Here is a 27,992-nt window from a genome sequence, read left to right on the forward strand (position 1 = left end):
AATGCATAAACACATCTGTTGGTATGAAAGTGCGCAATTTTAGTAGGTTGACCAGGTGGAGCCATATGAAGCTGCAAAGAGCAGGACGAAGAAGAGTGGAGCAGAGAGCCTTATGGATGTTCCGTCTGACGAGCCGTGTCCTTTTGTTAATGATACCGTATTTGATTTAGTTCCTATATTCACAGCAATGCTGTCATTAGTAACAGAAGCTATATGGTTTCTCTATTAAGTTTCTTAATTTCACTATGGATAGTTTTGAGTAGTAATAAAGGTAGAGCAGATGTTCTTTACCTGAAGGCACGGTGGGAGGAGGCGTTCCCGTAGAAGATTCGGCTGGAGAAGCAGCTGTTCATCCAAAAACACGACCTTAGTCAGAAAGCAGGAAAAGGGACGGAGGATTAATACTTCATGATATGATATGTAATGCTATATGATACAATATTATGTGTATATGACACTCTAATTCGAAGTGACTGGAGGATTTACTTAACTGGACGGGCAGAAGGTGATGATGTAGTCTGTGCCGGAGCAGGTGCAGGTGCTGGTGGCGTCGTCGTAGGCATAGCTATAGGCAGTTGGACAAGAGTTCTTGAATAGGGCTGAGTACTGGGTGGGTTGGCAGGTCTGGGGGGTACCGTGCTCCCCGGTGCAGCAGAACTCGGGAGTGTTGAAGGCCTCGCACGCGCTCTTGCATGCAACCACCCTCCCTGTTGGCCCGTCCACGACACTCAGCTCGGGTGGGCAGTTCTTGTTAAGGTCGTCGTGGCACCCCGCGAACTCGCAGTCCCCGACCCCTCCAGTCGGCTTCACGCTCATCCCAATGTTGTACCCATCCACGAGGCTGACGTCATAGAAGTCCTTGTCGGCGGAGGAGGACGCGATCGTGAACTCGACGAGGGTGGCTGGCGGCTGCCCGCCACCAGGACACTTGAGCCCGCCGCAGTCCCCAGTGGCACAGTTCCCGGCTCCGGTTGCAGGGTCGAAGGAGCAGCCAGTCCTGCCCCAGAACCGACCCGACCACCCCGGTGGGGCAGTTAACTGGACCGAACCTCCCGGTGGCAGCTCGAATCCACCATCCCCGAGGACCGCTGCGCCGTTCCCCAACAGCGTCCCGGGCCACACTGTGTATCCGCACTGGTTCTGGAGGGTGAAGACCACACCCGAGGCCACATTGCCTGCATTACAAAAACCAGTCAGGAATTAAAGCATGGATCCTACGTACTAATACTACGCATCAAAAGCGACCTCCTCCGAAAAATGAAACACCACAGAGGTGTATTGAGTATCTTACCTATGCAGATGAGGAGGAGCAGGGGAAGGTGAACGTTGGAGAGCACTGCCATTGATGGAGCTATGTCGACTGGGGAGGAAGGGTGGGGAAGTTCAACAGAGTGAGTTGAGTTTGTGGAGGTTACAGAACAGCAGGATCACGTCCTACTAATATATGTTTGTGAGGTCCCTTTATTACTTTTTTTTTTTTTTCTGGTTGTAATTTTATTTTGGAAATTTTAATATTCGGCCTATCTTTTCATGATTTAACTAAGGAAGGGTTATTCGTGTTGGGTAAGGGCGAAAAAAAATTAATGCCAAATAAGAGTCATTAATGTCCATGAATACGGTCGACGGTTCAAGAAATTGCCCGTTCCCTGCAATGCATTGGATTTCCATCACCTCCGTAATGGTATCTGCTCAAGGAAACCGGGTAGCTTCCAATCGCGGGCGACTTGTGAGTCGATTCGGAATGGAATGCGATAGGACGTGGATTCTCTTTACTTCTGCCTAGGTAACTATAAGATATGCGATATACAGTTCCCCTTTTAAGGTCAAGACAGAGAGGAAAGAGCTCACTTCTAAGATGTAGAAGAGAAATTCACTCAGATATCTTGCAGAAATATTATTAAGATTTTAGGGTTCCTTTCTTGTTTGACACCGATAAGAATAGTTCAACATTAACTGCCGGTGTAATTCACAAGATTTTCAACAAAGTAAAAAGACTACGATGTTCAGCAGAACAATAATTCTGAGCCTTTTGTGCATGCCGAGGCAGACTCTATTGTCCAGCTTGGCTCCGAGAGTCGATTTCGTCTTCTCGACAGATTCTCCTTAAACCTCGACGATCATCCGGAGGTCCTTGTTAAATGAGTTTTTGATTGAAAAATCAAATTTAGGTTTGGTTGTTGCGGTTTGAGCTAATAACCTCACCAAACCGAAACCGAACATCCCTAAATGCACTTGATTAGACTTTCTCCATTGCTGTCTTCTTCATTCCACATAAAAGAAAGAAAGCTTCTATCTCCATGAAGTGTGGCCTCACACCCAACATACGCTACTAAGCCTCAATCCCACGATTCGTACACAGAGGCCACCTTATGCCGGGCCAATATCAAGCATCTTCAGACTTGACCGCGTCGAAGCCAATGTAATGTAGATTGTTCCATTTATGCATATGAGATGGGTCATAAGGTGGATGCATATCCTTCCCGAGCTGGGTAAACCGATGTTTTCCCCCCATATCGATCATGTTCCATCTCATGTACATCTTTCCCAACACTATACTTACCCATAAGTCATCGAGCTTGGGGGAAATATTCCTTGGAAAAAGTCCATTCTGCTGATTCGCTTGAACTAAAGTAATACTGCGGTTGTGTTTTATAACAACTTAATCACATGATAGGAGCAAAAGAGCACCCTTTTACAACAATGGACCCCTAGTGATGAGAAAATTACCGAACTCATGCAAGTACCCATGAGAGGAGGTCATCGGCGTCGGAGAGTGCAAATGGGCGTAGAGAGAGTCTTGATGGGTCCATCTTGACGATGGAACTGTTCTCTAATGAACTATATAGGTTTACGAAGGGTCTACTAGGAAATAATGGCCTCCCTGAGAACCCCTTAAACGCAGGGATAGGGTTCCTGTCTTTCGATAAAAACCAACGAATGAATAGATTGATGTTCAAGAAAATTATGGCAGACGGTGCTCTTATAATTTCAAAAGATCATAAAGTTATTTTTCCTATCAAGAAGTGCACTTTCAAAAATTTAAATTCATGTTTTACTTGGGATTTAAAACTACTACTCGATGTTAATTTAAAGAAAGAAAAATTCGAGAAAGAGATCTCGGTGTAATGACACAAATAAAGAGGTTCAGAATCAAGAAAGTCCTGGTTTTATAGTGAAATTTATATTATCTTTTCAAATTTGTTCGTTATTATTGTATTACGTTCATCAGTTTCGTTTCTGATCGGAAAAAAATAAAAAATACAGAGAAGATGGGGTCCGTCAGAAAGTCAATTATAGGCGGCTCAAGGCGGGGGGGCTAGAAAGTATCCTTTTCGCCATGTGCTTTTTGCCCATGCCACGACCGTGCTCCCCACTCCAAGTCATGCGGAGTGGACGACGTCGTTACGACCTTTGCTTGAACAGGATTTCTTCAATGCCCTCCTGCCTCTGTATCCTTGGGGTCCAAGGAGGCAGAAGCCTAACCGTTGACTACATAAGCTTACATTGTTTTCACCGGAGACATAATAAATTTCAAGCCATATCTAGCAAAATTATTATTATTTTTATTATCATCATTGCCAATAATAATTCTTATTTGTTTATATATATCAAATGATGAATTATTTTATAAATATTTTATTTTTCAAATATACTTATTTGTCGCTATCTAATATCAAAATTCGTTCTTCTTAACTTTAATTTTGTAAGTTTTTATTTTAACTTAACAAATTTATTAATTATAATTTGGATCAAAGAATCAATGAATGAAAAATCAAGGTTCCAGTAATTATAATAATTAGGCTTCGTTTGGTATTTGGATAATAATTCAACTCTACCAAATTCAACTCGATTATACCCAAATTCAACAATATAATAATTAATGCTTTGTTTTTTTCTTATATTTAATAATAATTTATCATTCATACTTCTCCATAACCATTATCATAATCAATTTTTTTATTAAAAAATTCCTCATATACTTTCACATCTATATATACATATTTATATTTATTCGCACACTTAAATATATTTGTCAACACTTACAATCATTGCATGAAATCAAATTAAGTTGGATCATAATTCAGCTCGAAAACCAAATGCAAGGTTAGCTTTTGAATGCCAATTAAAAAGGATTTAACAGAGTGACACACAATTTTACTTTTTATTTAAGAGATTTTAGGTTTTATACTTATTGTCGGACTACTTGTGTTCAAATTTTTTTTTTTTTTTTTTGGTATTAGGCTGATGAGCCTATCTAATGGTCCAAAAAGGTTAGAAAAAAAACATTTTTGATGTCAAAAGACCCGTCTTTGAATCCTTGATTAATTGGCAAACGCCTCTCTATTTCTACGGAATTTCTTGGAAGCTTAGGTCATATCCATCCAGTCCTCAGTATAAAATGACTCAAACATCTTAGCCTGCTCGTTAAACCCGGCAATCTCCAACATCCATCCGATTATCGAAACTCGAACTTCCGCCGGCACGTAATGGCAGAATACCAACCCCAATCGGCAAAACCCGAGACGACCCAAGACCCAGCAGATGAGCTGCTGCTGCCCATCTTGCTCTCCGACGTAACGCTACGGCCTCTAACGCTCGACGATGTCGATGACATGATGGTGTGGGCCAGTGACGGCGAGGTTGCACGATTCTGCAGTTGGGAACCGTACCAATCCCAGGACGCTTTGGCCGACTACGTCAGAAACGTGGTCCTACCTCACCCATGGATCCGGGCAATCTGCCTACGGGGCAGGCCGATAGGGGCGATATCGGTGACTGAGAATACGGGCGGCGACCGATGCCGGGGGGAGCTGGGGTATGTGCTGGCGTCCCGGTACTGGGGCAAGGGGATCGTCACCAAGGCCGTGGAGTTGGCGGTGGCGTCAGTCTTCCGAGAGCGGCCAGAGCTGGAGAGGGTGGAGGCACTGGTGGACGTGGACAACGTGGCTTCGCAGAGGGTGCTGGCGAAGGCCGGGTTCACCCGGGAGGGCGTGCTCAGGAAGTATTGTGTGCTCAAGGGCAGGACCCGCGACATGGTGATGTTCAGCCTCTTATCCACTGAACAACTCCAACAACTGTTGCATTGCCGTTGTGTATTGTAAACGACATACATATAGATGTATATATTTGGCATTTCCATATCCTTCAATGAATGATAAGATAAAGTCAAGATCACATGTCTGACGTGCCATAAACTTTTATAAGGAGAGCGATATGACCGGTCGACCTCGGATTTTTCCCGAGTTTCTCCAGTCTTTTGCGATATGTAAAGTGCAGCTGTGTCAGTAATATTATATGCGCCTCAGTCTCCCAGTTCTGGTCTTGAGGGGAATGAATGGTTCGTTAAGTACTGGCCAGACAACATTGACAATATGTAATTGCTTGAAGATTCCACTATCCTACAGTTACTCGAGAACAATAAGAATATTATTCTGCATCTCAGAAATACTGAAAGTTTTCAATGTGTTGTCTTGCTACATCCTGAATGGTTGAAGATTCAGTCCCCGACAAACATTTACAGAAGGTTGAGTAATGCTCTCAATCTTTGATTCAAGCTCTCCCCAGGAAGCTTTATCATGATTATGGTCTTAATACTGGAAAAACCTGTTGGAATCTCGGCATGATAGGGTTGGGTTGGGTTGGGTTGAGCTGAGTTTGAGGCAACGTTTGATTCTTTCAACTAACAAAATGATTTCTGATCCTGTCTGAAGGGGGCTTTTATTTCTTTATCTTGTCCATCTTTGTCCAATGATTTTTTCTGTTCAGGCGTACGGTTGGTGATCTGTACTCCTTAATTGTTCTTCTATTGATACATGATTTCTGTGTTATTTTTGCCTCAGTTGCTGTCAAACCTCTTGTGTAGAACTCATGTTGCATAATATGTATTCAGACAACCATAGAAAATTTTTTATTAAGCAATGGGAAGAGAAGAGATTCTCTTCGGCAATACAATTCGGTGTATGTATCAGCCCTCAAGGGGCTAACTAAAATTTGTACAAAATCAACAACTCTCGTAAAGGGTTCAAAACTCTAATACTAACTATAAATAAAGAATGCATAAACATATCTGTTGGTGTGCAAGTGTGCAATCTTAGTAGGTCGACCAGGTGGAGCCATATGAAGCAGAAAAGAGCAGGACGAAGAAGAGTGGACCAGAGAGCCTTATGGATGTTCCGTCTGACGAGCCGTCTCCTTCTGTTAATGGAACAGTATTCGATCCAGTTCCTATACATAGAAACGCTGACATTAGTGACAGAAGCTATATGGTTTCTCTATTAAGTTTCTTCATTTCACTAGGGATAGTAAAAGATTGCTCTGAGTTTTGAGTAGTAGTAAAGGGTGGGAACAGTTAGAACAGTATGCTCTGTACCTGAAGGAACTGTGGGAGGAGTTCGAGTAGGAGAACCGGTCGGAGAAGCAGCTGTTCGTCCAAAGACACGACTTTAGTCAGAAAGCAGGAAAAGGGACGAGGAATAAGTACTTCATGATATAAAATGCTATATGATAAATTACACTCTAATTCTAAGTTTCACGGGGCAGAATGGCAGGAAGTGACCTATTGGGAAAACTAATTTGAACTTCTCCCTTTCAGTCAATTCACTCACGATTGCAGAGGCTGACAGATGGGGTCTGAACGTTGCAGGCGCCAGGAAGGGCCATGGCCTGGGTCTGATTAATGGTGATGCCGAGGGAGGAGGCGCCCCCATTGAGGACCTGGCAGAGGCACTGGGGCTGCGATCGGACGACGCTGGTGAGCTGTGAGCAGCAGTTGGAGGACGGGGTGGACGAGTTTCCACTGATGTAGTTGAGGCACGGGGACATGCTGATGAGCACGTTGGTACAGTCCAAGCTCGACTGCGCCGCCACACCGGCCCAGAGGGTAGCTGCTGCCACAACCAGGACGGCAACGAGGCCAATCTTCATTCTCCTTCCGGCCATTTCAGGGGGTTTAGTGTTGCAAGTTTGCTTAACTGACAAGGAATGAAGTATTTGGATTAGGAGTTGTTTGTTTTCCTGCAACCATGGAGTGTGGGGAGGGAGAGCGGGGAGTTCGGGCTCTTAAGTAGCCGAGACAGTGGAAGAAATGACAAAAGGTAACATTCTATGGGCGATCAAACGTCTGTTGAGTTGGTTTTTGCCGGTGAGCTACCTTTGCGCATGTATCTATCTAATTATTGAATCTGTTTAAAGTGAAAGAGGATCTGCTTTGTGGTTCATTGGACTGTTTCAAAAGAGGAGACCTTTTGTGGAGCCTGCAGTGGGAACGCAAAGAAGCAAACAACAGTGTTCATTTGGACGTGTCCATGTCTCTCTTCGGAGCCTTCCATGTTGCCGTTTCTTTTCCCTTTTTCTTTCTGTGGTTTAGATCGGCGAACGAATAAATTTGAGTTCTTGTGGAAGGAGATATGGCTGGAGAATCAGATTCAAATGCGTATCTTTCATTATAACGATCATGACGTCTTGGACTTAGTATAGTCGAGTTCGAATATTTCTGGACAACCATGAAAAGTAAATCCTGTTTACGTGCTTGAGGCTGGATTGCTCCAACCGCAGCAAATACATTTCTAGTGATAGAATTAGTTGGACACTTTTCAATATTTTACGGGGCCTAAGTCATCAATTTGAAATGAATTTATTAACTGTGGAGGAGATCCAGAGAAGTCATACAGAGCTCCTACACCGAGTTAATCCATACAGGCTTTCCATTCGAATGATGCATGAATAATGATCCATTGCCATATGCATCACTAAATTAAGAGGGAAAAGAATTTAAGGATATGACCTTGAAAATTCACAGTAACATAGACCTTCTCTAAAATAACATGCAAATCATGGTAGGCGATCAGAGGTGCTCAAGTATTCGGCGATCACTAACTAATAGATATTGAGATGGCAAGAAAATTTTGTCCCGACCCGATCTAGGAGTTCATTGTCGATATATCACATAGACCAAGCTCGATTTCTGGGGTAGGTGCCGGAAGCGTGAGCGCAACCACGGCGGTGAACGCCTCGTTCTTTTATGCTTCAACAGTCGATAGAGCATGGATGACACAGCGAGCCCTCGTCCTCCATAATTGGTAAGTGAAATTTACTAAGCTTTCGACAGAAGATTTACTGTGATAATGTTGGAGAAATCTTGGAGAGCATATACCAAAATCGTAAAAAAGGGAAAATAAAGAGAAATATAAATTTTTTGGGTGAATGAAATAATGAAAGTTCGAAGGAAAAATAGGGAAAGGAAATCGCTGATGTAAGAAATCTGCAAGAAAGCTTCAATAACTAAAGCATCCTTAACAAAATCCCAATAGAAAAAAATATAGTTGGACAGTTTTTAATTAATTAGTTCATTTTCACACTACCATTTTTTTATAGGTATTTTCACAATTTTTTTTAATTCATTATATATAAGAAGATTCTATTACATATTTTAAACTAATATCTTTATATCAAGATATTCATAACTTTTTGGTGATGATAACTTGAGTTTGGTTCTCACCTTTTATTTCATGATACTACCATGTTTTTATATTTTCTATCATATGCTCATTTTCATGCATTTATTTCGAAATCTTTTTCTCTAGAAAAGAGCCACTTTTAATCCTCAATCTTACATAACTTTTTCAATTTTATCGTAAACTTTTGTCTTTTGTCATTCAACTCTTTGTTGAACTTTGCACATGTTGTTCACTTCAGTCATGCCATCCAATTTTCCATCCAAAAATCAATTTTCTGTCTAAAATATTTCCAAAAATAATGAACAATTTAGATCATTCTTTTTAATGAGTGAAGAAAAAAATCGGAAAAAGAAAGGGAGAAGGGGAGGGGGCGAAGGGAGAGGAAGGCTCGCAGGCATTCTTTTATTAGTATATGTACCTTTTTATTTAACTTTCCATTTTCTCCCTTGCCTCCCGGTTCCGAATCTCTCCTCATTTATTTTCTCTCTGTCTAATCTCACAATTTCATTTTTTTTTCTTAACTAAATTTCAGTATTTAATATTTTAATTAATGAGAGCTTTTTTAATGGCTTTAAAACCTGCAGTAGAAAATTATTAGAAATAATTATAATTTTTAGAAATTTTAAAACGGCAAAAAAATAAAAGTTATGACGCGTCAATATACAGGTCTTGTACATTACAATTATCATATCACTAACAAGAGCAGCAATATTAGACCGACTGTATTGAAAACATTATAGATGGCTCCCGGCTTGAGAGATTTATAGGGTTTCAAGATTAGGTTAGGAGAACACTTCAACGAAATCCTCTACTTCCTCGAAATTTTAAGAAATCGTATAGCCAGTAATTGACCGATGCTGTTATGTATCATTATCTGATGAAACTCGGGTTTGGTTATTGATCAATACTATTATGTATCATCGTATGATGAATATTATGAATACCGTCAGTCGTCCATTCGAAATTATTTACCCAGTGGATTACAAGTAATAACAATCACACAATATATATAACCATTGTCAGTCCATGGTTTGAGAAATCTTTCGCCAACATAACATGAGAAGCCCCAGATCTTTCTCATCCTCACTCTGCGACCCACTTCCTTGTATACACTCTCATTCTCTTCTCTTCATCCTCAGGGACCGTCCTAGCACGGAAAGTCGACCCTTTGATTCAGCTCTCGCGTTCCTTGCTATCCCGGAACAGACACGTGTCCAAAAGGGTTCTCCTCGTCGACGATCATGGAGCCAGGGGGGATGGTTTCTACGATGACACCGACGTAAAGCTCTAACAACCATTTCTTGCTTTATCAGATACTAATCTCTGGATGGAAATGTGGAATAGTTATTTCAATCAGCTCTTGTTTCCTTGATTTGTGAATTAATTCTTGCGGAGAAGCGAGTTCTTGTGGCAATGTTGGTGTTTTCTAGAACAATTATTCTATTGTCAAATGAAATTTATCCCCTTTATTTACTTTGCCAGATCAGCTGTGATCAACTCAACTTTATGAGTTCGGCTCTTTCCCCTCCCTCTCTCTCTATTCAAGACAATGAACAATCTCCCAATACCCGTTTTCATCAAGACGGTGAACAGTACCGGGGTCTCCCAGCAAAGTTTGATTCGGAGAAGATCGTGGAGTCGCTGAGAGGAAGATGATGAACAATACCCAAGTGAGAAAGGGAAAGAAAAAGATGGTGAACAGTAACCGGGTGTGACACATTTTCAAAATAATAAAAAGTTTGGGTCAGCTACTAAACAAGGCCTAAGATGCTTAAGGGAGGAAACAATATAAAAAGCCACATCAGACGATTCCGTGGCAACATTTCATCCATTTTGGACGTAAAATCTCACGTGGCATGTTATTTGTTATAATGGTACTGACGACCAAACCATGGAATGCGTTTTCCATATGGAATTGGTTCGAAAAGGAAAAGCCCATCGAAACATGCTGTTAGTGTGTTGTGGGATTGTGGACGCATGTCGGGATGCCCGTCTTCGGGAATGAGTCATGGGGGTCGGGGAGACCGGTCCTCCATATTTCGACCGAATTTCACTGTGGATATTCTTACATTATAACACTTAATTTTCATTATTTTCGAGCTTACTTGCTAGCTCCATTCTTTATACTAGGGCGAAGTCCCGCTCAATGCCGCAGGTCTAGAAATTTTTTTAATTATTTATTATTCGTATTATATCAATTTATGCAATAATGTGGGTAGCATATAGACAAAAATAAATAATACAAATAATTATTTATGAATAAAATTTGCTAATTTACTTTCAACTTGCTTATAATTTTATTGTTGTTAATTAATTGAATTATTTAGAGTCCTTTATGATTACATTTGAAATTGGTCTTACTTTATTCTTCGCTAATCCTTAATGCCGATCCCATGAAAATATGCAAATTTTCGATTTTATATCACGTTTAGTGAGATGTCAATTTCGCTTTTAAATTTAGTGTGATTTGCCAACATGACACTTAACAATTTCATGTGCTTGAGTGGGCTCCAAAAGAATATTTTCAATAGGTTGTTGGCGACTCTACAAAAATAATAGAGGTCTTCGACGCCCCACAGCCTAGAAAACAAAAATCGTGAAAGGAAAAGGAAACGGGGTAAGAGTTTCTTCTGTATAAATTTCAAAATTAATATTTGACGTCTCTTTTTCTTAAATAAGATATGAAGTTTTAGTCCTATGAATAGATGATATGAATAAAGGAAATCTATGATTGGTAGAGCTTTACCCTTTAATAGGTCGACTAGAGCATGAACATGAAATAATACAACTCTATTGCCTTCTTTTGGATATTAGAGGTACACAAATAATTCCAAAATTAATCCTCTAATTAAGTTAAAAAAGGACCGGAAAGTTTCAATTTGTAACGTAGATCTAAAATCTGAAAAAGAAAACATTATATATAAGCTAATTTGTATATCTAACATTTTCGACGTAATTTTTTTAAAAATAAAAATTTCCAGCTAAAAAAAATTGGGGAAAAATATACACTAATCCAACCACGACGAGGGGTCATTTAGTTGAAGGTTTAATATGGTTATCCACTATATTGTCCAAGTTGGATTTACAATTACTGAGCAAAAGAGAAAATTTATTTATAGAAAAGGTGAAATTAAATGTTCATTGAAATAATTGGTCTAATCATAATGGTCATTCAGGTTGAGTGGTTAATCAGGTCACTAGATATCTTATCAAGCGGATCTAAAAAACACTGAGGAAAAAACGACGGAAATAAATTATAAAAAAAAGTAAATGAAAGCTTTTTTTAGAAAAAAGGAAGTGGCCAGTGGAAAAAAGCTCTCCCCGCACCAACACAGCTCCAATAGGACCTGTGGCCGTGATAGTTTCTTTATATAATATAATATAATATAAAATGCCCCATATAGTCTCGTCCCATACACTCATGAGTACCGCTACTCTCGACATGTATTGTCTCGGCAATATATATATAGCTATATATAGTTATGCATCCATTTATCTATGGATTTACTTGAATTATGACCTTCCCGATGTTAGAGCTGGAGAAGATTGATCCTAAGCTATCGATAAAGCTCTCGATCCCGTGATTGATCCCGTGCTTCGATCTGATCTTGCCTTCCTTCACATAACGCTCCATGTCCTTTACGAAATCTTCGAACCGGTCGAAGTATGTATCCATGAAGAACCCCTCCATCTTCACCTCCTTTCCCACCATATTAAGCAGATTTCTTACCCTGTCCCTCTCAGTCCAAACCTGCCCATGCAACATTAACATGAGTCGCTAAATAGTACAGTTAACAAGTTAGGATTTACATAAGCAGATTTTTTTTGCTTATTGATATATGGAGTTATGGTTAAGCCAATTAAATCAAATGGGATAATTGCTAGGGAGATTATTGTTGTTATTGTTATTGTTGTTGTTATTATTATTATTACTACTAGTATTATTATTATTAAGCCAAATGGGATAATTGAAATATTGTTATTGTTATTATCATTATCATCATCAAAACTATATATCCATATAGTTACTATTCACTTAAATAGGATAATTGCCGATGAAATTATTATTATTATTATTCATGCTTATCAGAAACAGAAAAAATAAATATAAAAACAAAAAACAAAAAACAAAAACATTAGGAAGGGTCAAGCAATATATGCTTAGAGGAAGGACCATTTGGAGAATTCAGCCACAAAGCAACAGCTCTTGGAGCTGGAGGAAACTCCTCAAGCTCAGAGACATGGCGAGGCCCAATATTAGCTGCAGTGTTGGAGATGGTCAGAATATATTCTTTTGGTATGAAAAATGGTTCCAAGGTGGGCCTTTGATTGATTTTTGCTCGAGAGGACTTCACTGTTTCCCTTCCATTCAGCAGGATCAGAGGTTATCCTTCGTCTATCATGATGGGCGGTGGTATGGCCACGAAGTAGGGATGAACAGGCTCTTGCCATCCAGGAATCTGCAGTGCCTCAGTCTATATCCCATGTAGCAGGGGATTTGCTCTTGAGGAATTACGAACCAAAATTCTCCCTAGCAGAGGTGTGGCAAGATATCAAGCCTACTCGACAGCAGAAGGAGACATGGCAGAAACTTGTATTGTTCCCAGGACATGTACCTCCTCGTGCGTCCTTCTTTAGTTGCTTTACATGCTCAACAGGCTGACTACAAGAGACAAAGCTGCAAAAATGGGGTTGCATTGATTCAGCACTGTGTGTCTCTTGTAATGAGAGCATAGAGAGTCGCGATCACCTATCTTTTACTTGTTCTTCCTCTTAAGGAAATATGGAGGGGCATGAAGGATTTGTTGCTGATTGACTCTCCTATAAGTGATTGGGACTCGGAGTTTGCGGCTGCAATGAAATGGAAGGGCAGAAGCTTGGAGCATACTATTCGAAGGCTGACATGGACATATGCTCAGTTGATCTTATTTGACGAGAAAGGAACAAGAGATTTTTTTAAGGTAAGAACACTGAGGTAGTCGCTCTCCAGAAGCAGATTATAGAAATGGTTCGAGGGAGACTTAGCTCTTTACCAAGATTGAGTACCAAAGTTGGAGCATGTCCTTTGGTTTAGAGTTTTCGTTCATCAGAGTTGATGTAAATGTTCGAGGAACCTTTGTATATAGTTCGATGGAATAAAGCGCATTTATTGAAAAAAAAATAGCAAGGTGTCTATTAAAGTATGAATTACATGAAAGCACAAACAATTCAAAACATCCCCACTAACCACACTCAGAAGAAGATTGAATATTTTCAGGATATGAATTACGTTTATTATATCGTGCTTACTTAAGGAAAATAATTATTATGGGACAACTTGAACGGAACCTCATAACAAAAATCTAACAATGTATATCCGATATATAAATTCAAAAATGCACGGGTGATATGACTAGTTTGCTATAGGATGTAATGAATCTTAAGTGGAACGTGTCCACTCCTACCGGACAAATAAATTTCCGGTGGATGCACCTCCGTGGTTGTAATTCTTGTCGGACCTCGCGTGCGACTGTGAAGCGAGAAATGGGATTCAAGAAGGGGTCACGCGCTCTCGAATCATAGGTTATGGTTCTCAGTTCTCACTCTTTATCTTACGAATATAATCCTAAATTTCACTTCGGGAAAAACCGATTTCATGCCTCGTATCCAGCCTCTTGACATTTGGTTTCCATTACTGCATAACGAGAAATGGTTAGTGACAGGGAGGAGGGAATGGTTAGACCCTTTGAATTCTCTAACACTGCAAAATTTCATCTCATTTGATTCGTCTTCATTTACAACCTTAGAGCAAACGCCACCGGAGAATAATTATAATGCAAAATTTTTGTGAGAAAAGCAAAGGACCGGCGGCATCTGCTTCTAACTCGATAGATTGCTCAGTTGATCCAATGCACGTTGTATTTTGTGCCTTTCTACGAGGGTCATCTTGTTTTCCTGTGAGGCCTGCAAAAAGAAGAGACAAGTTTATTCAAAGATCATATAACACACGAATGAATCGATATACGAGACCGTTTGAATTGGTTGATGACTTGTGCCAACTGGTAAAGTACTGAGGTGCAGAGGAAAACCTGCAGATGAGATACCTTCAGCAGGATCGAGCCGATCTCCTGCTGGAATTGCGACAAAGTTTGGCACATATCGGCATTTTTGTGCATCGAAAGAAAGAGCTCCGCAATCGCACAAATCCTGCTCGAGTCATCCACCAGTGACCTCATCACGTTCAAGACCAGAGTTAGAAGTCTGCGACTTCTAATGAACAAGAAATAGCACGGTTTGAGATAGTAAAACCGAGCTTTCTCGAGAAGAACTGTAGACTCAGCAGTCTCATTGGCACCTATTGGAGTTCGCTGCACGACAGCCAATAAACATCGATTAGAAACAAGAGATAGTGCATGCACTGCTTTGTAAATGACAATCGGATCTTAACTGGAAGAACAAGCAATACGAGAGGATAGAAGAAAGTTGCTCACATGAACAATATCTAACAGATAGGAAGAAAGGGAATCACTCAGCCCAGCAAGGTTCTCTTCAGAAAGTCTTGTGGGTTCGGAGTCTAGGGTGCAAATGACTTGAAGTAATGCACGTGCATTCTCGACGTCTGGTTTTAATTGCTGGAAGTTAAGATCAAGGTGTTAGTTCAGCGAACAATGAAGACATGGAAGATTACATAATCAGATACATTAAAACACAACGGATTAGATGGCCTACCAACTGGCTGACTATAATTCCCTCGAGCAATTGAAGAAGCAGCAGAATATCACCCATTACTGAAAGGCATCTGCAAACGATTTGGGTTACTTTGTGAAGGGTTCTGGGACTTGAGATTTTCAATTGTGTCTCTTCAATCGGCTCGTTTTCTGTGGGAAAAACAGTAGCTCCTCAATTAAAAAATAGCAAAACAAGCACTATAGTATAATGCAAGAAATTAAATGATGACTGAAGCACGGAAAACAAAGTTAACTTCAGCATGTTGGTAAGATGCTCCTTAAGCCCTGTGTACTACTTTAATAACCAGTTTACGCTGATAAAGATGAGTAAAAAGATCCTGCAGTACCAGGAATAACTTTCAGATGTGAGAGTAGTGTGACGAAGAAACCAAGGCGGTCGGCAATTTGGATATTTTCTGCACGACCGAGAACTTCAATAATGCGGAACAGGAGATTTGGATCCAAGTCATTACCTAAAACAAGCAGGAAAGAATCAGCTAAAAACTGCCTCCAAAAGAAACCAAAAGAATTTATATTGCCCTTGTTTTTAGATAAAAGCAAAGGTGATTCTTAAAAGTTGATTAAAATCCCATCATTGAGCTACTTTTAGCAGAGAAGAGTGTAGTACGCACATAGGCAGCATTTAGTTATTGCCTTCAATAGAGGAACATCTGCACAAGAGAATTGAGAAATGCAAGCCAAAGAGAGCTCCTGACAATCTCGGGGAAGCCTTACAAAAGGCCCATAACAAATATTTCCTGCATCACAAAGTACGATGCTTAATATGTAGCAACTCACAAGAGAATATTTAGTCCACAATAATTTCTTTATTTTTAGTATTATCATTCCTTCATTTTCCAGTCATATATTTTCGCAATAGCGGCTGTATGCTTTGGTTGCTTCTATGATCACTTTACATGTTCATTCCCTGAATCATCAGTTTTCTCTTACGTTAAAATTCACTACTTACCTTCACCATCACTCATACTGAAGAATGCTTGAAATGGAGATTTCAGGCCTTCATATTCCAACAAGAAGGAAGGATGCACGGTAGCAGATCCTCCAAGGTGATTTATCAGTCGCAAAACTACCTGCCATTGATTTCAAAGAAAAAAATATTTATCATCACCCCAGTAAGAAAACTTTGTGATACAGCTGCAGTTAAATGGCCAAGCGGCAGCATTGCTGAAAACCTTGGAACTAGATGGGTGCTTATCGCCTAATGCTATCAACAATTCAGGAAGCTCTCTTATCCATGTGATCTGATGGTCCAGAATTGCTGGGTCAATTGGGTCAAGGAATGTCTCTGTTCCCTATCAACCATGGCAGAAGATAAGTTCACATATTCAAAGAGAGAACCTTCAACATGCAAACTATAAAAGGAATAAAGGAGAACTCACATGAATTAGCATTTTCTCGAGGATGGAGATGCATGCGAATTTCAGCTTAGACTCGGGATTGCAATCCATAAAAGCCTGTGTAAATGCCTGGAATCACAAGGATTCATCAAACCTGTCACTGTAGCTTTCTTTTTCAAATAGTCTCATGGAATCTGTAGACTTGAATAGCAAAGTAAACCAAAATCTGGAAACCTAAGCAGAGAATAAAATATCTGCAATGGGAAAGCAATCTAAATCATTAGAGAATTTCTAGAGCGAAGTTCCTAGCAACCTGAAGAAGAGAATACTTCCAATCGTCTGAGACGTGCTGTGACAGTAGCTTTGGGATATATGGGAAGAATGAAAGCAATTGCTTCTCTCGAATTGCTGCACGAACCCGCTTTCCATCACTTGTCTGCAAAATCATGGATTGCTTCTTTGTTCATGAAGACATCCAAATCAAAATGCCAGCAATGGAATATTTTGATGTTTATGTAGGCTATTAATGGGCTCCCCTCCCAACAAAATTTCACCGTGCTGCCTTTCAGATTTGTTTTATGCCAAAATTATGGCAACCGAACAATTTAACAAGTGGAAGGTCCCTCTTCTGAATGTCAGCTTCTTTTCGAGTGTGAGTTCCAGAACGAGAAGACAAAATTATCTCAAAAATGGAAATGCTAGTTCATCCTAATCTTTTGTGAACATTTAGAATGAGTGAGCAAGAACCAGACCTTTTCAACCAGCAACATCTCTATATACGGAAGAAATTTATTTGTTATAGCAGTGGGAAGGTCAATCCATTCTTGAAAGTTGAAAAATATTTCTGTTATCTCCGCATCCAATAGGGAATGCTTCTCCTGATTCTGAAAAGAAAAGAAGAAAACAGAATGGCTTAGATGGGACGAAATTTCAGCCATTGATTGATTTATAAAAAATAAAGATTCTCAAAACATTTAATCAAGTTCTGAGCATGACTTGCATCCTATATCTTCACAACAACTAGGTTTCCATTGGTAGTTAAAAGAATTCAGCGGTAGGGTTCAATTGAAGAATGCAAGTTTTGCCAACACATTGTTTCTTTAATTTTATGAAATATAATCACTCGGCCAAGTTCATTTTTCATTAAGTAGTGAAATCTGTTACACTGCAGAGCAGACATCGCTCTGTGACACAATATCATAATATTATATATGATCTAAAATAATCTTAAAGAACAGTTTCTTGTTCCAAAGTAAAGATTCTTTCAGACGGATCTTCTACTGGCACCAACTAGGGCAGGCTCTCACTAGGAAAGTAGCTACCAAAAATTAATAACTGCAAATCCAGGTTCAAACAAATGGAATAGCAAGAAACAGGAAGCCAGGGCACGTTGCAGAAATTCTGATATACTAATACAAGCCCGACATTGAAGCATGCCGAAGAATACCATTAAAATGAAGCAGAATTTGTGGAACATAGACACCTGGGATTCTTTAAATGCAGGTCTTACCTTGGCCGAAAGTTGGTCAGTTGAATGAAGGGGAAAATTAGCCAGCAGCTTCATCAATGCTGGTGATACAGTTTGATCCCAAATTACCATGTCAGGCTGGGACCTGATTTCATCCCTCTCAGACTGCAAATGACAAGATTTCTGTTCCTTCTGAAACTTCGTAATGAAAAACTTCAGAGCAAGATTTATGCTCTGAAGTATATACAGCTCAGTATCAAGTAACTGCAAGCCCATGGAATTCATGGAACGAAGAGAAGGTAAAAGCTCCAGGAGGCGAGTTATAAGGACTGGCACAAGGTCCTTCAGTTTCCTGGTAACGAGAGAAAAATCTACAATAAAAACAACGCTGATCTTAGACAATGGTGTTACTCAAAAAGGCAAAATTGTGTGAAAATTGAGAACCAAAAACATCACAAAGGGCCATATTGGCACAGTTTACTAATTTTACCAATATAGAGCATACCATCTATTTTGCCAGAAGAGGAGCTAAAGGAGAAAATATGGAACAAGAAATAAAAGTACAACAACACAGAAGAAATGTAGTTACAACAGAAGATCCCACAAATTGTTACTCATCTGAATATGTATCCACACTGTCAAAATTGTGATCGTTTCCGTATAAAGATGCCCAAAAAAAAAATCTATTGCCAATATTACAAAACCAACTTTGCAATTAGACATTTTAAGCACCAATTCCGTCTAATTCTCCAAACATCATCTCATGCGACTCAGAGCAAAATTAAGTACAACTATGTCATATCTTGTACAAGTTATACAGCACACAATATTTGTTAAGCGGGTTGGAGCAAAGATTTGTTTATTTACCTGTTGAATTTTTTGGACTGTTGAGCCAGTACGCATGCAATAAAACTTCTCCAACTGTTTCCTATTAAATTGCCAAAGTCAATTGAGAATGGTTTGGATGAGAATGGTTTCTGCACCACCATAATCACACAGCACAAACATTACAAGGAAAAAGTATATTGTTTTTGAGGGGCCAAAACATTGTATGCATATTATTGGGAGCTATCATATGCATTGCACATACAATTGACTCCATACCATATACACATGCGCACATCTCCAGACCTTCTAGAAAATGCACCCCATATTTGTACATGGAAATATGCAACCAAAAACAAATATATGTGAATGTCTATCATGTGTTTCCTCTATCATATCTAATTGCACATCTTGGCACTATGCTAGCAGAATAAAAACCCTTTGACTGATAAGTATCTTTTTTTCTTCATTAACCATCCACAAAAGTGCAGAATACAAAATTGAACTACATTATAAAACATCAAGAATAACATATAGACATGAAAGTGAATACCCACACTGCCCATGCTCAAAGTGACCAAGAGAGTGATGCTTAATCTTATATACGGACATGACATGTGCATAATCCAAAAACAAAGAACTTTATTTAGTAACATTGTGGCGACACTGTAGAACTTGTACTACCACAATTAACAAAGAAAACCACTGAAAATAGTCCAAGCCAAACAAAATGGTGCATGCAAAGCTGATAAGCAGAAGGTACTTTGTCATGAGAACCATCTTCCTGGCTTTTGCATAGCAGGATCGACAAGCAGCGGACCAGACCCAAAAGAGCATTTTTGACCTTGCTCTTGTCTTGCATATTAAATAGGTCACTGCGAAGAATATCCTCATAATTTTGAAGAATCTGCAGACAAGGGAGGCAAAAATCCAATTAGAAGTATAATATCAACATAAAAGTACAAATGGAAAGAGGTCCTATGAGTGAAGACCCACTTTGCCACTTCATCTCAAAGTAGGGAGCATCATTTTTTCTAGTAAAGATCATGATATCCCCTTATAATTATTATGCAAAAGCGACTTCCTATCATCATGTTAGTAAACATGAAAACATTGGGGAATACCAGACCATAGTTTCTAACTATAATGAAACTGAACATCCGCAAAATACGTCATATGCGCCACTTTCCTGCTTCTTGAAGCAAGTTTAGTTGTTCTGTTCAATGCTCTAAGATACAAGAAGATGTACTAAATTCAACAGGTTACCAATCAGTTGAAAAAAATAATATCTTGAGGAGCCAATATCAGCTTCCTTTTAGCAGAGAACAGAATATCAATTTCCTTTAATGATTGTATTGAGGTCAGAAGAGTCGGAACATGCATTGATATATAGAAAGAGCGAATTCCCCAATAAGAACCAGACACTTTTCATTTAGAACATACCTTTTCGGCATAGAACAGAAAAGTTGATGAATTGTTCTGCACAACAAGGTCAAGAAACTTGAATGCCATTAACCGAGCTTCCACCGAAAAATGTGTCATTGCCCTAAAGATATATGTCATCATCCTCAATATTAAAGAGCCTTGAATGTCCTGCACATTGGCAGATAAACTTTAATTAGCTAGATGCAGACCTTGCCTAAATGTGCTTTCATAAAAAGAAAGAGGATTTAACGATTTTAGGAAAGAACTAGGTTACTACATCTTTTTTGGGATAAGTATTTCCTATAATCCTAGCTATCCAGAAGCCTGGAAATAGATGCTTCTCAGTGATATTCTTCTTCCATTTTCAGGTCAAAAGCCTAGAAACTACTGTGCACAATAAGCAAATAGGGCAAGATATTTCAGTTCTAAGATATAGCAAATCCTTCAGGAAGCCAAAGGAAACATATATACATTCAAAATAATAATGCAGAAGTGATTCCATGATCCTCCAATAATTTGACATTCGTGTCCCATTTTCATTATCGCAAATGATATCAACCAGGTGGAAGGAAGCTTACGGTAGTAACTGATCAAGTACTCTATATAGTAAGCAAAATGAGAGACGTGATGGAAGAAAAGAAGTTCAACTATTATTAAAAAATCCGTCTGAACTATTACATGTGGTATAGTCTTACTACAAGGCAAGCTATTTCATATTCAAGAATACGATACAAAAAGAAGACTTATACCTCTTTGCAACCAGGGAATATTACCAACTTAAGAAGCTCATACAGTGTCTCTTTAACCATGCGATCTTCATCACCAATTCGTTGACTCAATTTTTCTATCAGAGCAAATTTGTGAGCCTTCAGCTCTCCTGGATGCTTGAGGATTAATTCCTTTATGCCAGTTAATGCATCTTCACGGATAAGAGTTTCTTTATAAGTTACTCACTTCTATTAAACAGCATCAACAAATATCAAAATATGACTTGAAAATGGACAATGGAATGATGAATAAGCAACTGATTCAAGAAAGACCTAGCTGTAAACTCTCTGCTTCAGATAATGTATTTTCCCGACTCTATCACTGAAGGTCATCAAAATGCTGATAGTTTTTCGCTAAGTGCACCCGTCCTTTCAAGTTCTCTTTCATGTTTAATGCGGGTATTACTTCAGTATGCCGTTATTCTTCTCATAAAAGAGCTAAGAATGGTGAATTAACAGAAGATGTTCACAATTGCTCTTCTTCAAAAAGTCATCACAGGAATACTCCTTTTTTTATTTTCTCCCTGTGATATTGATTAGCATCTCATAGTAATTCATGAGGTTCGACATACTCTTTACATTGTGATGAGACAAATACCTCGACGAACTTTCGAATTGTAGTGTGATGTTTGCTTAAGAAGATCATCCAAGACCAATCCTTTCTTGCTTGTAGCTGATCCTGCCTTTTCTATTGCCACACTTTGCTCAGGAAGAATGATTGCTGTACAGAAGAAAATTTAAGGATTTCATCAAATACAGCTTTGTTTCTCATATAATACATGAAAATAGATGTAAAACCAAACAATCCGCCAAAAAAGTAGAGGACAACTCCACCAAAGGCAGCAGAAAAGCGTTATAGCATAAGATACGTAGCTTCCGATAGAAAGCACTCGAATTCGAAGACATGTCAGAGGCTGCAGTCACTGAATGAAGCAGAAGGATCACAAATTTATCACCTTTAGATTTGATTTGAATGTTGGTGGCATTCTTCGGGGGCGGCAATTTCCTCCCGACTTTCCTCTTTATTTTCTGCAACTCACGCATCATTGTACAAAAGGTTTAGAGAGATAGCAACGTATAAAAAGCAACCAACCAACGGAGTGAGATAAAGGAGCTAACTTTGAAGTCGACGCCATGCTTCTGCTGCTGCTGCTTCTTCTTCTTAGCTTTAGGACCCGCCATTTGTGAGCTGACTGCAGTTATTCATCAGACCAGAAACAAGACACGATCAACCCAGAAGCCAAAAGAACAGGGCACGGGCACCGACCCATATGAAATTTAACAGACGAAATTTCACCGGGAATGAGTGATTCTCACCTCCGGTTCAGTCGGTGTTCGTTCTTCTTGGTCAAAAGGGTCCACAAGCAGAAAGAGAGTTTGAGCAGAACCGTGGAGGAGAGAACGGGACGGTACCTCCGCCGACGAGGAAGCGGCGGCAACAGCAGAGACTGATGAAGAGGCAACGACGGCTTCCAGGGTAAATTGCACGATTGGGACAAACTTTATTACCAAACTGACACTTTGGCACAAACTTTTTAAAATTAAATAATAGTCCCACAATTTTTTCATATTCAGAAACATGCCCCGCTCCTCTCTCTCGTCCCCATCACCGCACTGTTCATCTTCTTCCTCTCTCCATCACCGCAAGCACCTCCCGAGCAAAGGTAGAGGTCCATCGAGCCGGTCGTCCAATCGAAGGCTTGCTGCTGTCATTCGAGGCAGCCGAGAAAGTCGGAAACAGCCTACTCCTCTAAGACATTTCTGCCTCTGAATCATTTTTCGCATGCGCTATCCTTTTCATCTGATAAATGCCCAAGAACCTCACACAGTATCAGAGCACAAACCTCCTCGGGCTCTCACCACCTGAAATGGCAGACAAGCTCTAATCTCGCAACCTCCTCCCAGGCTCACTCTCAACTTATTAAAATCTCAGAGATCCTCAAATCTCAGGGCCCAAATTGACCCAACAAACGGAAATCGACCAAAAAAGCAATCTTGCAATCAAAATCCGGGGAAACAACCAAAACCTAGAATTAATCTTCAATCTTTCGTGGAAGCGACAGAACGATGAATCTGATCAACCGAAAATATGGGAAAACTACGTCGCGCAGGTTAACCACCAAAGAATGTCACGGGAGCTTCCACCGCAATTGGCAGTCGGAGCCGTGGCCCCTTATCGCGGTTTTGGATGAAATTTCTTAAATAGCCAAATGTGAAAAAGGAACCCTCCCCCATCCAAAGCTCAAAGCTTTCCCCCAATGGATCTCCAATTTTGACAGATCCAATCAAAAAACTCAAGCTTCGGAAACGCTGAGGGAGAGAGGTGGAGAGAGGGAAGAGTGAGGAGAGAGATGGAGTTCAGTGGAGAGAGAGAGGGTTGGGAGTTTTTGAAAAAATAAAAATATTATGGTTCAGTTTCTAATTTTTAAAACTTTAAAGTTAAATTTAATCACAACCCTACTCCATTACCAAACGCACCGTCAATATTTGTTCGAGGATGGACTTTTTTTATTTTTTTTTCTATATTTAACTTAATTTCATTTACCTTCAATTCAATGATACAATAATTATTTTTTCTTTTTTTTATTTTTTTATCTTAATTATCATTCAATTCAATTTTTAATAATAACTCTCTCAACTATTCATTACTTTTTTTCACAATTCATACAATCATTACTTTCTCTCAACTATTCATTATTTTTTCTAGATATTTTTCATTTATTTGAGTATTTTAATTAAAATAACTTATTTTTTCAATTATTATTATTATTAATAATTTAATTTTTTTTATATTTGAAATCTTATAAATATATTTTATTTTTATTCATGTTTATTTATTTATGTTTAGTTTAAAAATAATTTGTTATTTTGTCTTGATTATAATTTTTCAAACATTATTTTTACCGTTTATTGTAAGGGAAAAGTATACTTTTTGTCCATTATCTCTTATTATTTTTCTATTTTTGTCCACTTTCTTATTTTTGTCTATTTATGTCAGTAGCTTTCGTTGTTTTTCTATTTTGGTCCGCTGTCTTTCATTACTTTTTTCTTTCCATCCTTTAGTACATTTTCGATAAGTTATGCTTACTTGGATGAATTGCTTGTATTCCACGTCAGGATTAAATGACACATGGCAATTTCCATCTATATGTAGACCAAATAAAGTAGGAGTTAAAAGTTTTGGCCTAAAACCGACACCTCAAACCTGTTGGAAAGAAAATCACACTGATGTAAAGGCTCAATCTCTCTCATCGTAGTCGAAGAAAACAAGTTATACTATGTCATCTCGCATTCCTCATCTTCATCGTTTCATCTAGTGTGAATTTTGGGAAGATACGGGTGCCTTCTCTCTTGTTCTCTCTCTCTGTACTTGCTTTGAACAGATTCTGGAGCTTTATAGGAGAAGTTAGGGTTTTTAGGAGTCTAAATTCAGACCCAGTGTAAATAAAGAGCCAATAGAAGTTTTGGACATCAATTCTGGGTGTATTGTCGATGGCCTCTCTGATGGCTTGTTTTCCTCTTTTTCTTCACCTCTCTCTCTCTCTCTTTCTGCCTTTAAAGGATATGGCGTGAACAAGGGACTTAGTTAATGGACAGGTAACAATTGCAAAACGAGTAGTTCAACTTACGTTTTTCGACTAGTTTGGGATTTATTAGGATGCTAGTCTTTTTTCATAACTAAATTGCTTCTGTTGACTTATCCAACATACAATAAAAGAAAAATGTTTCATTTACTAGCTGGAGTGAGATTTTATTTATGTGTTTGATACATAGTTGAAGAGGGAGATAGATTTGGATAGAAGTGCTTGAAGTCGAACATGGATTGAAGTAATTGGTCGTGGCAGAGGAAGTCCTCAGAGGAAAACAATGGGTAGATCAAAAGACCTTACAGATCCTTCCATATTATATGCGTCTCTCTTTCTCTTCATCTCTCTCTTTCTTAGCCTCATCTGTCTTCTCTGCACCTCTCTCTATTTGATCTGCTTTCGATGGTTGTCAATGTAGGAGATGGCGAGGTATGAAACTGAGGAGGGAAAATAAGACTTAAGGAGAACGCGAGATACATACTCTTGTGTTTGTCATCAAAATGGAAAAAGAAAACTCAGACTTGATATGATAGATTATTGGTTCAATTTATCAGTCGACCCAAAATGGTTTAATTTTTGCTTATGTGAACCATTAAAATATTACATGTCAGCATATTTAATAGAAAAATGACTGAAGTATGGAAATACAAAAGTACAGATAGGTACTAGATGAAAATAGAAAAAGAAAAGTAAAAGAAAGTGGATCAAAACAGAAAAGAAGTGAAAGCTAATGGACTAAAAGTATACTTTTTCCTTATTGCAATTTACCTTTTTAAAATTTATTATATTTTAATTTGAAATCTAATCTTTTTTATTTATAATTTAGAAATATTACATTTGTCCTCCACATAAGAGCCACGTCCACAAATCATTACACGATAACTGCCACCTCAGTAAAAGTTAACACCATTAGCTCAAAATTGACGGAATGTAGTCGATTGTTACATTTAAAAAAAAAATTATATTCGATTGTTAAACTTTTAACAGTGTGTACCAAAGTGATATATTAGTACTAATAGTGTAATTTACCCCTTCCGGCTGATTCTCGACGCCGACCCGAGTTGACAACCCGTCCATCCAAATGTTTTGTTTGACAAAATTGGATATTCAATTTTTTTCCACCTTTACCCTTGTCATTATGAAATTTATGCTCTGTTTGGATTATTGATATTATTTTAAAATCTAGATTTTAACTCAACTCTAAATTTTTTAAAATTTCAAAACAACCCTCACTTTTTAAAATTTCTCAATTTTGCCCCACCCTTTCTCTCCCCTCCAGAACACTATTCATCATCTTCCTCCTCAAGCCACACTGTTCATCGTCCCTTCCCGATCCCGATCGAACGGCTTGAAGATCTGCCTCAGCTGCTCCTCCGAGTAGGGAGACTTGTAGGGGCTGGGGAGGACTGAGGGTGCCACGAGGGCCACGAACTCGGAGAACTCCACAGGCCGTTGTTGGTTTTAGGGTTTCTGGGTGAGTGCCTCGAGCTGCTCGGGGCTGGGCTTGAGCCCGACCGACCGGAGGAGCGAGCCGAGCTCGAGCTCGGTGAGGCTGCCGTCTCCGTTCTTGTCGAAGGAGCGAAAGATCTCGCGGAGCTCCGCGATCTGGTCCTCGTCCAGCTTCACCGATCGAGGGAGGAAGGGCATGGGAAGAGCAGGAGAGAGAGAGTTGAGTGTGGAGAGAGAGAGAGCTTGGGGCATTTTTTAAAAAATTAAAAATTTATGGGTTATATTTTAATTTTTTAAAATTTAAAATCAAACGAAATCATAATTTAACTCTGAAACCAAACGCCCTCTTAAGATCGCCCTGCGTCTCATGATCATTGAAGTCTGACAATCAAAAGAAAACCCAAGTTAATCAAATTGATCAAGTTGCAAATCTCCATACCAATGGCATCAACATGTTAGAATATAGTGGCCAAGGTAGTACCGTTTTCGTTCTGTATTTTTCTTTTATAAATTTATTTTCCCCGCTTGAACTTAATATTCAGAAGCTCAATCGGTCCCGACTAATCTTGGGGTAAAACTCTCATAGAGTGAATTTTTTTCTATCTACAACACTCGAATTTGAAACCCTGCTTATGGGGAACAAGCGCTGAATCGCTTGAACAAACATACGTGGGTCTCTTTTATAAATTTATTTTGATTTTAACGACTTGATAAATACGAGTTTTCCTTCTTTTTTACATTGGTATTTTGAAGCCCAAAAAGACAACTAATCTAATTCGAGCCGGGTCGACCTGCGTAAAACTCTGATAACATGGATTTTTTCCATTTATAAAACTCGAATATGAAATGTTGCTTAAGAAAAATAAATACGAGTTAAGTGTGGAGATAATAATTGGAAAAAGACAAATCGTATTTACTTATGGAAAAATAACGGTTTACGATACAAACATTCTATATTTTTGACGCTCCATCACAAATCAAAATAATTTCACCATGCATTAAAAAAACAAAAATCATTCCACAGAATTCACTGAGAATATGGGCAATCTGCCTACAAGGCAGGCAGGGCAATCGGGCGATCACAGTTACTGAGAATAGGGGTAAAGGCCGATGCAGGGGGAAGATGGGGTATTATGTTCTGGCATCACAGTACTGGGGCTAGGGAATTGCCACCATGGCCGTGAAGCTGGCAGCAGCATCGGTCTTCCGAGAGCGGCCGGAGCTGGAGAGGGTGGAGGCGGAAGTGCACAACGTGGGGTCACAGGGGGTGCTGGTGAAGGTCAAGTTCACCCGAGAGGGTGTGCTCAAGAAGTATTGTGTGCTCAAGGGCAGGACCCTGGACATGGTGATGTTCAGCCTGTTTGTCCAATGACCAACTCCACTAATTATTGCATAGGCATTGTGTCTTGCAAACAGATTTGGCATTTCTGTGTGGTTCAATAAGTGAAAAGTAACGTCTTCTATTTCATAGGCATTTTGCGAATGGGCAATGCCTGAGGTGTGCTTGCGGATCCTCCCAGAGGTAAACCGACATTTCTCTCCTCGCATAGATCATGTTCCGTTTCATGTATCGTTCCACGCTCTAAGCAATTGAGATGGAATGTGACCGATATGGGGATAAGTCCATTCTGCTGATACAACTTGAACTAGGCAGAGACTTCCTTTTTCCCCTTGCCTATGTTACAGACTTCGCAATGAACTTTTTGAAACTTCAATCATTTTGATTTTAATTTCTTTTCCATGAGTTTAATTAATTAGTGAGTTTCAAACTGCTACACTTCGTGTGCCGGTATTCTCCTTCAAAATCCAAAAGTATTGAGACTAGTTCGAATACTTTTGTCCGTTAAGCTCCAGATGGAATTGCTTCCATAAAGATTTGCAATTTCTGATCATTTGATTCTCAGTCTTATATAGAAAGAATATGGTAAATATCTTCCTTACACAATAATC

General features: G+C 39.2%; 4 protein-coding genes across 5 annotated transcripts; 1 reads left to right on the plus strand and 3 right to left on the minus strand.

The window, feature by feature from the left end:
* Positions 1-485: 485 nt before the first annotated feature.
* LOC116208993 (pathogenesis-related thaumatin-like protein 3.5) lies at positions 486-1,343 on the minus strand. The gene is made up of 2 exons (XM_031542569.1): positions 1,292-1,343; positions 486-1,175 (listed from the first exon to the last, which is right to left on the minus strand). Exons 1-2 carry the CDS (start codon positions 1,341-1,343, stop codon positions 487-489), a joined length of 741 nt encoding a protein of 246 aa, XP_031398429.1. The 3' UTR covers position 486.
* Positions 1,344-4,381: 3,038 nt separating this feature from the next.
* On the plus strand, positions 4,382-5,442 carry LOC116206631 (uncharacterized N-acetyltransferase p20-like). The gene has a single exon (XM_031539416.1). The coding sequence runs from the start codon at positions 4,488-4,490 to the stop codon at positions 5,100-5,102; it is 615 nt and encodes a 204-aa protein (XP_031395276.1). The 5' UTR covers positions 4,382-4,487; the 3' UTR covers positions 5,103-5,442.
* Positions 5,443-5,883: 441 nt separating this feature from the next.
* Positions 5,884-7,128, minus strand: LOC116206632 (non-specific lipid-transfer protein-like protein At2g13820). Its single transcript, XM_031539417.1, has 3 exons — positions 6,606-7,128; positions 6,371-6,421; positions 5,884-6,225 (listed from the first exon to the last, which is right to left on the minus strand). Exons 1-3 carry the CDS (start codon positions 6,937-6,939, stop codon positions 6,092-6,094), a joined length of 519 nt encoding a protein of 172 aa, XP_031395277.1. The 5' UTR covers positions 6,940-7,128; the 3' UTR covers positions 5,884-6,091.
* Positions 7,129-14,147: 7,019 nt separating this feature from the next.
* On the minus strand, positions 14,148-23,363 carry LOC116207036. 2 transcript variants are annotated; one of them, XM_031539888.1, is made up of 20 exons: positions 22,324-23,363; positions 22,126-22,199; positions 21,963-22,035; positions 21,605-21,727; positions 20,989-21,158; positions 20,258-20,407; positions 19,578-19,721; positions 18,857-18,917; positions 18,032-18,360; positions 17,274-17,405; positions 16,835-16,957; positions 16,564-16,650; positions 16,357-16,476; positions 16,134-16,254; positions 15,796-15,921; positions 15,511-15,636; positions 15,165-15,313; positions 14,927-15,067; positions 14,525-14,803; positions 14,148-14,399 (listed from the first exon to the last, which is right to left on the minus strand). In XM_031539888.1, the coding sequence occupies exons 2-20, from the start codon at positions 22,186-22,188 to the stop codon at positions 14,316-14,318; spliced, it is 2,601 nt and encodes an 866-aa protein (XP_031395748.1). In that variant the 5' UTR covers positions 22,189-22,199; positions 22,324-23,363; the 3' UTR covers positions 14,148-14,315. The 2 variants fall into 2 exon arrangements, with proteins under 2 accessions (XP_031395748.1, XP_031395749.1); XM_031539889.1 differs by having other exon boundaries at positions 14,149-14,399; positions 14,540-14,803; positions 22,324-23,362.
* Between the last annotated feature and the right edge of the window lie 4,629 nt (positions 23,364-27,992).

Source organism: Punica granatum, chromosome 5, assembly GCF_007655135.1.
Source record: "Punica granatum isolate Tunisia-2019 chromosome 5, ASM765513v2, whole genome shotgun sequence".
Classification (NCBI taxonomy): domain Eukaryota; kingdom Viridiplantae; phylum Streptophyta; class Magnoliopsida; order Myrtales; family Lythraceae; genus Punica; species Punica granatum.

Bases quoted from the DNA above. Each gene is read 5' to 3' on its own strand.
- LOC116208993 (XM_031542569.1), bottom strand. From the start codon at position 1,343: ATGGCAGTGCTCTCCAACGTTCACCTTCCCCTGCTCCTCCTCATCTGC. The intron at 1,176-1,291 runs GTAAGATACTCA...TTTGTAATGCAG, and splicing joins GCTCCTCCTCATCTGCATAG to GCAATGTGGCCTCGGGTGTG.
- LOC116206631 (XM_031539416.1), top strand. From the start codon at position 4,488: ATGGCAGAATACCAACCCCAATCGGCAAAACCCGAGACGACCCAAGAC.
- LOC116206632 (XM_031539417.1), bottom strand. From the start codon at position 6,939: ATGGCCGGAAGGAGAATGAAGATTGGCCTCGTTGCCGTCCTGGTTGTG. The intron at 6,422-6,605 runs GTGAGTGAATTG...TTGGACGAACAG, and splicing joins ATCTGTCAGCCTCTGCAATC to CTGCTTCTCCGACCGGTTCT. The intron at 6,226-6,370 runs GTACAGAGCATA...TTCTATGTATAG, and splicing joins TCCTCCCACAGTTCCTTCAG to GAACTGGATCGAATACTGTT.
- LOC116207036 (XM_031539888.1), bottom strand. From the start codon at position 22,188: ATGGCGGGTCCTAAAGCTAAGAAGAAGAAGCAGCAGCAGCAGAAGCAT. The intron at 21,728-21,962 runs GTGATAAATTTG...TCTTCTGTACAG, and splicing joins CATTCAAATCAAATCTAAAG to CAATCATTCTTCCTGAGCAA. The intron at 16,477-16,563 runs GTGAGTTCTCCT...CATGGTTGATAG, and splicing joins TCGAGAAAATGCTAATTCAT to GGAACAGAGACATTCCTTGA.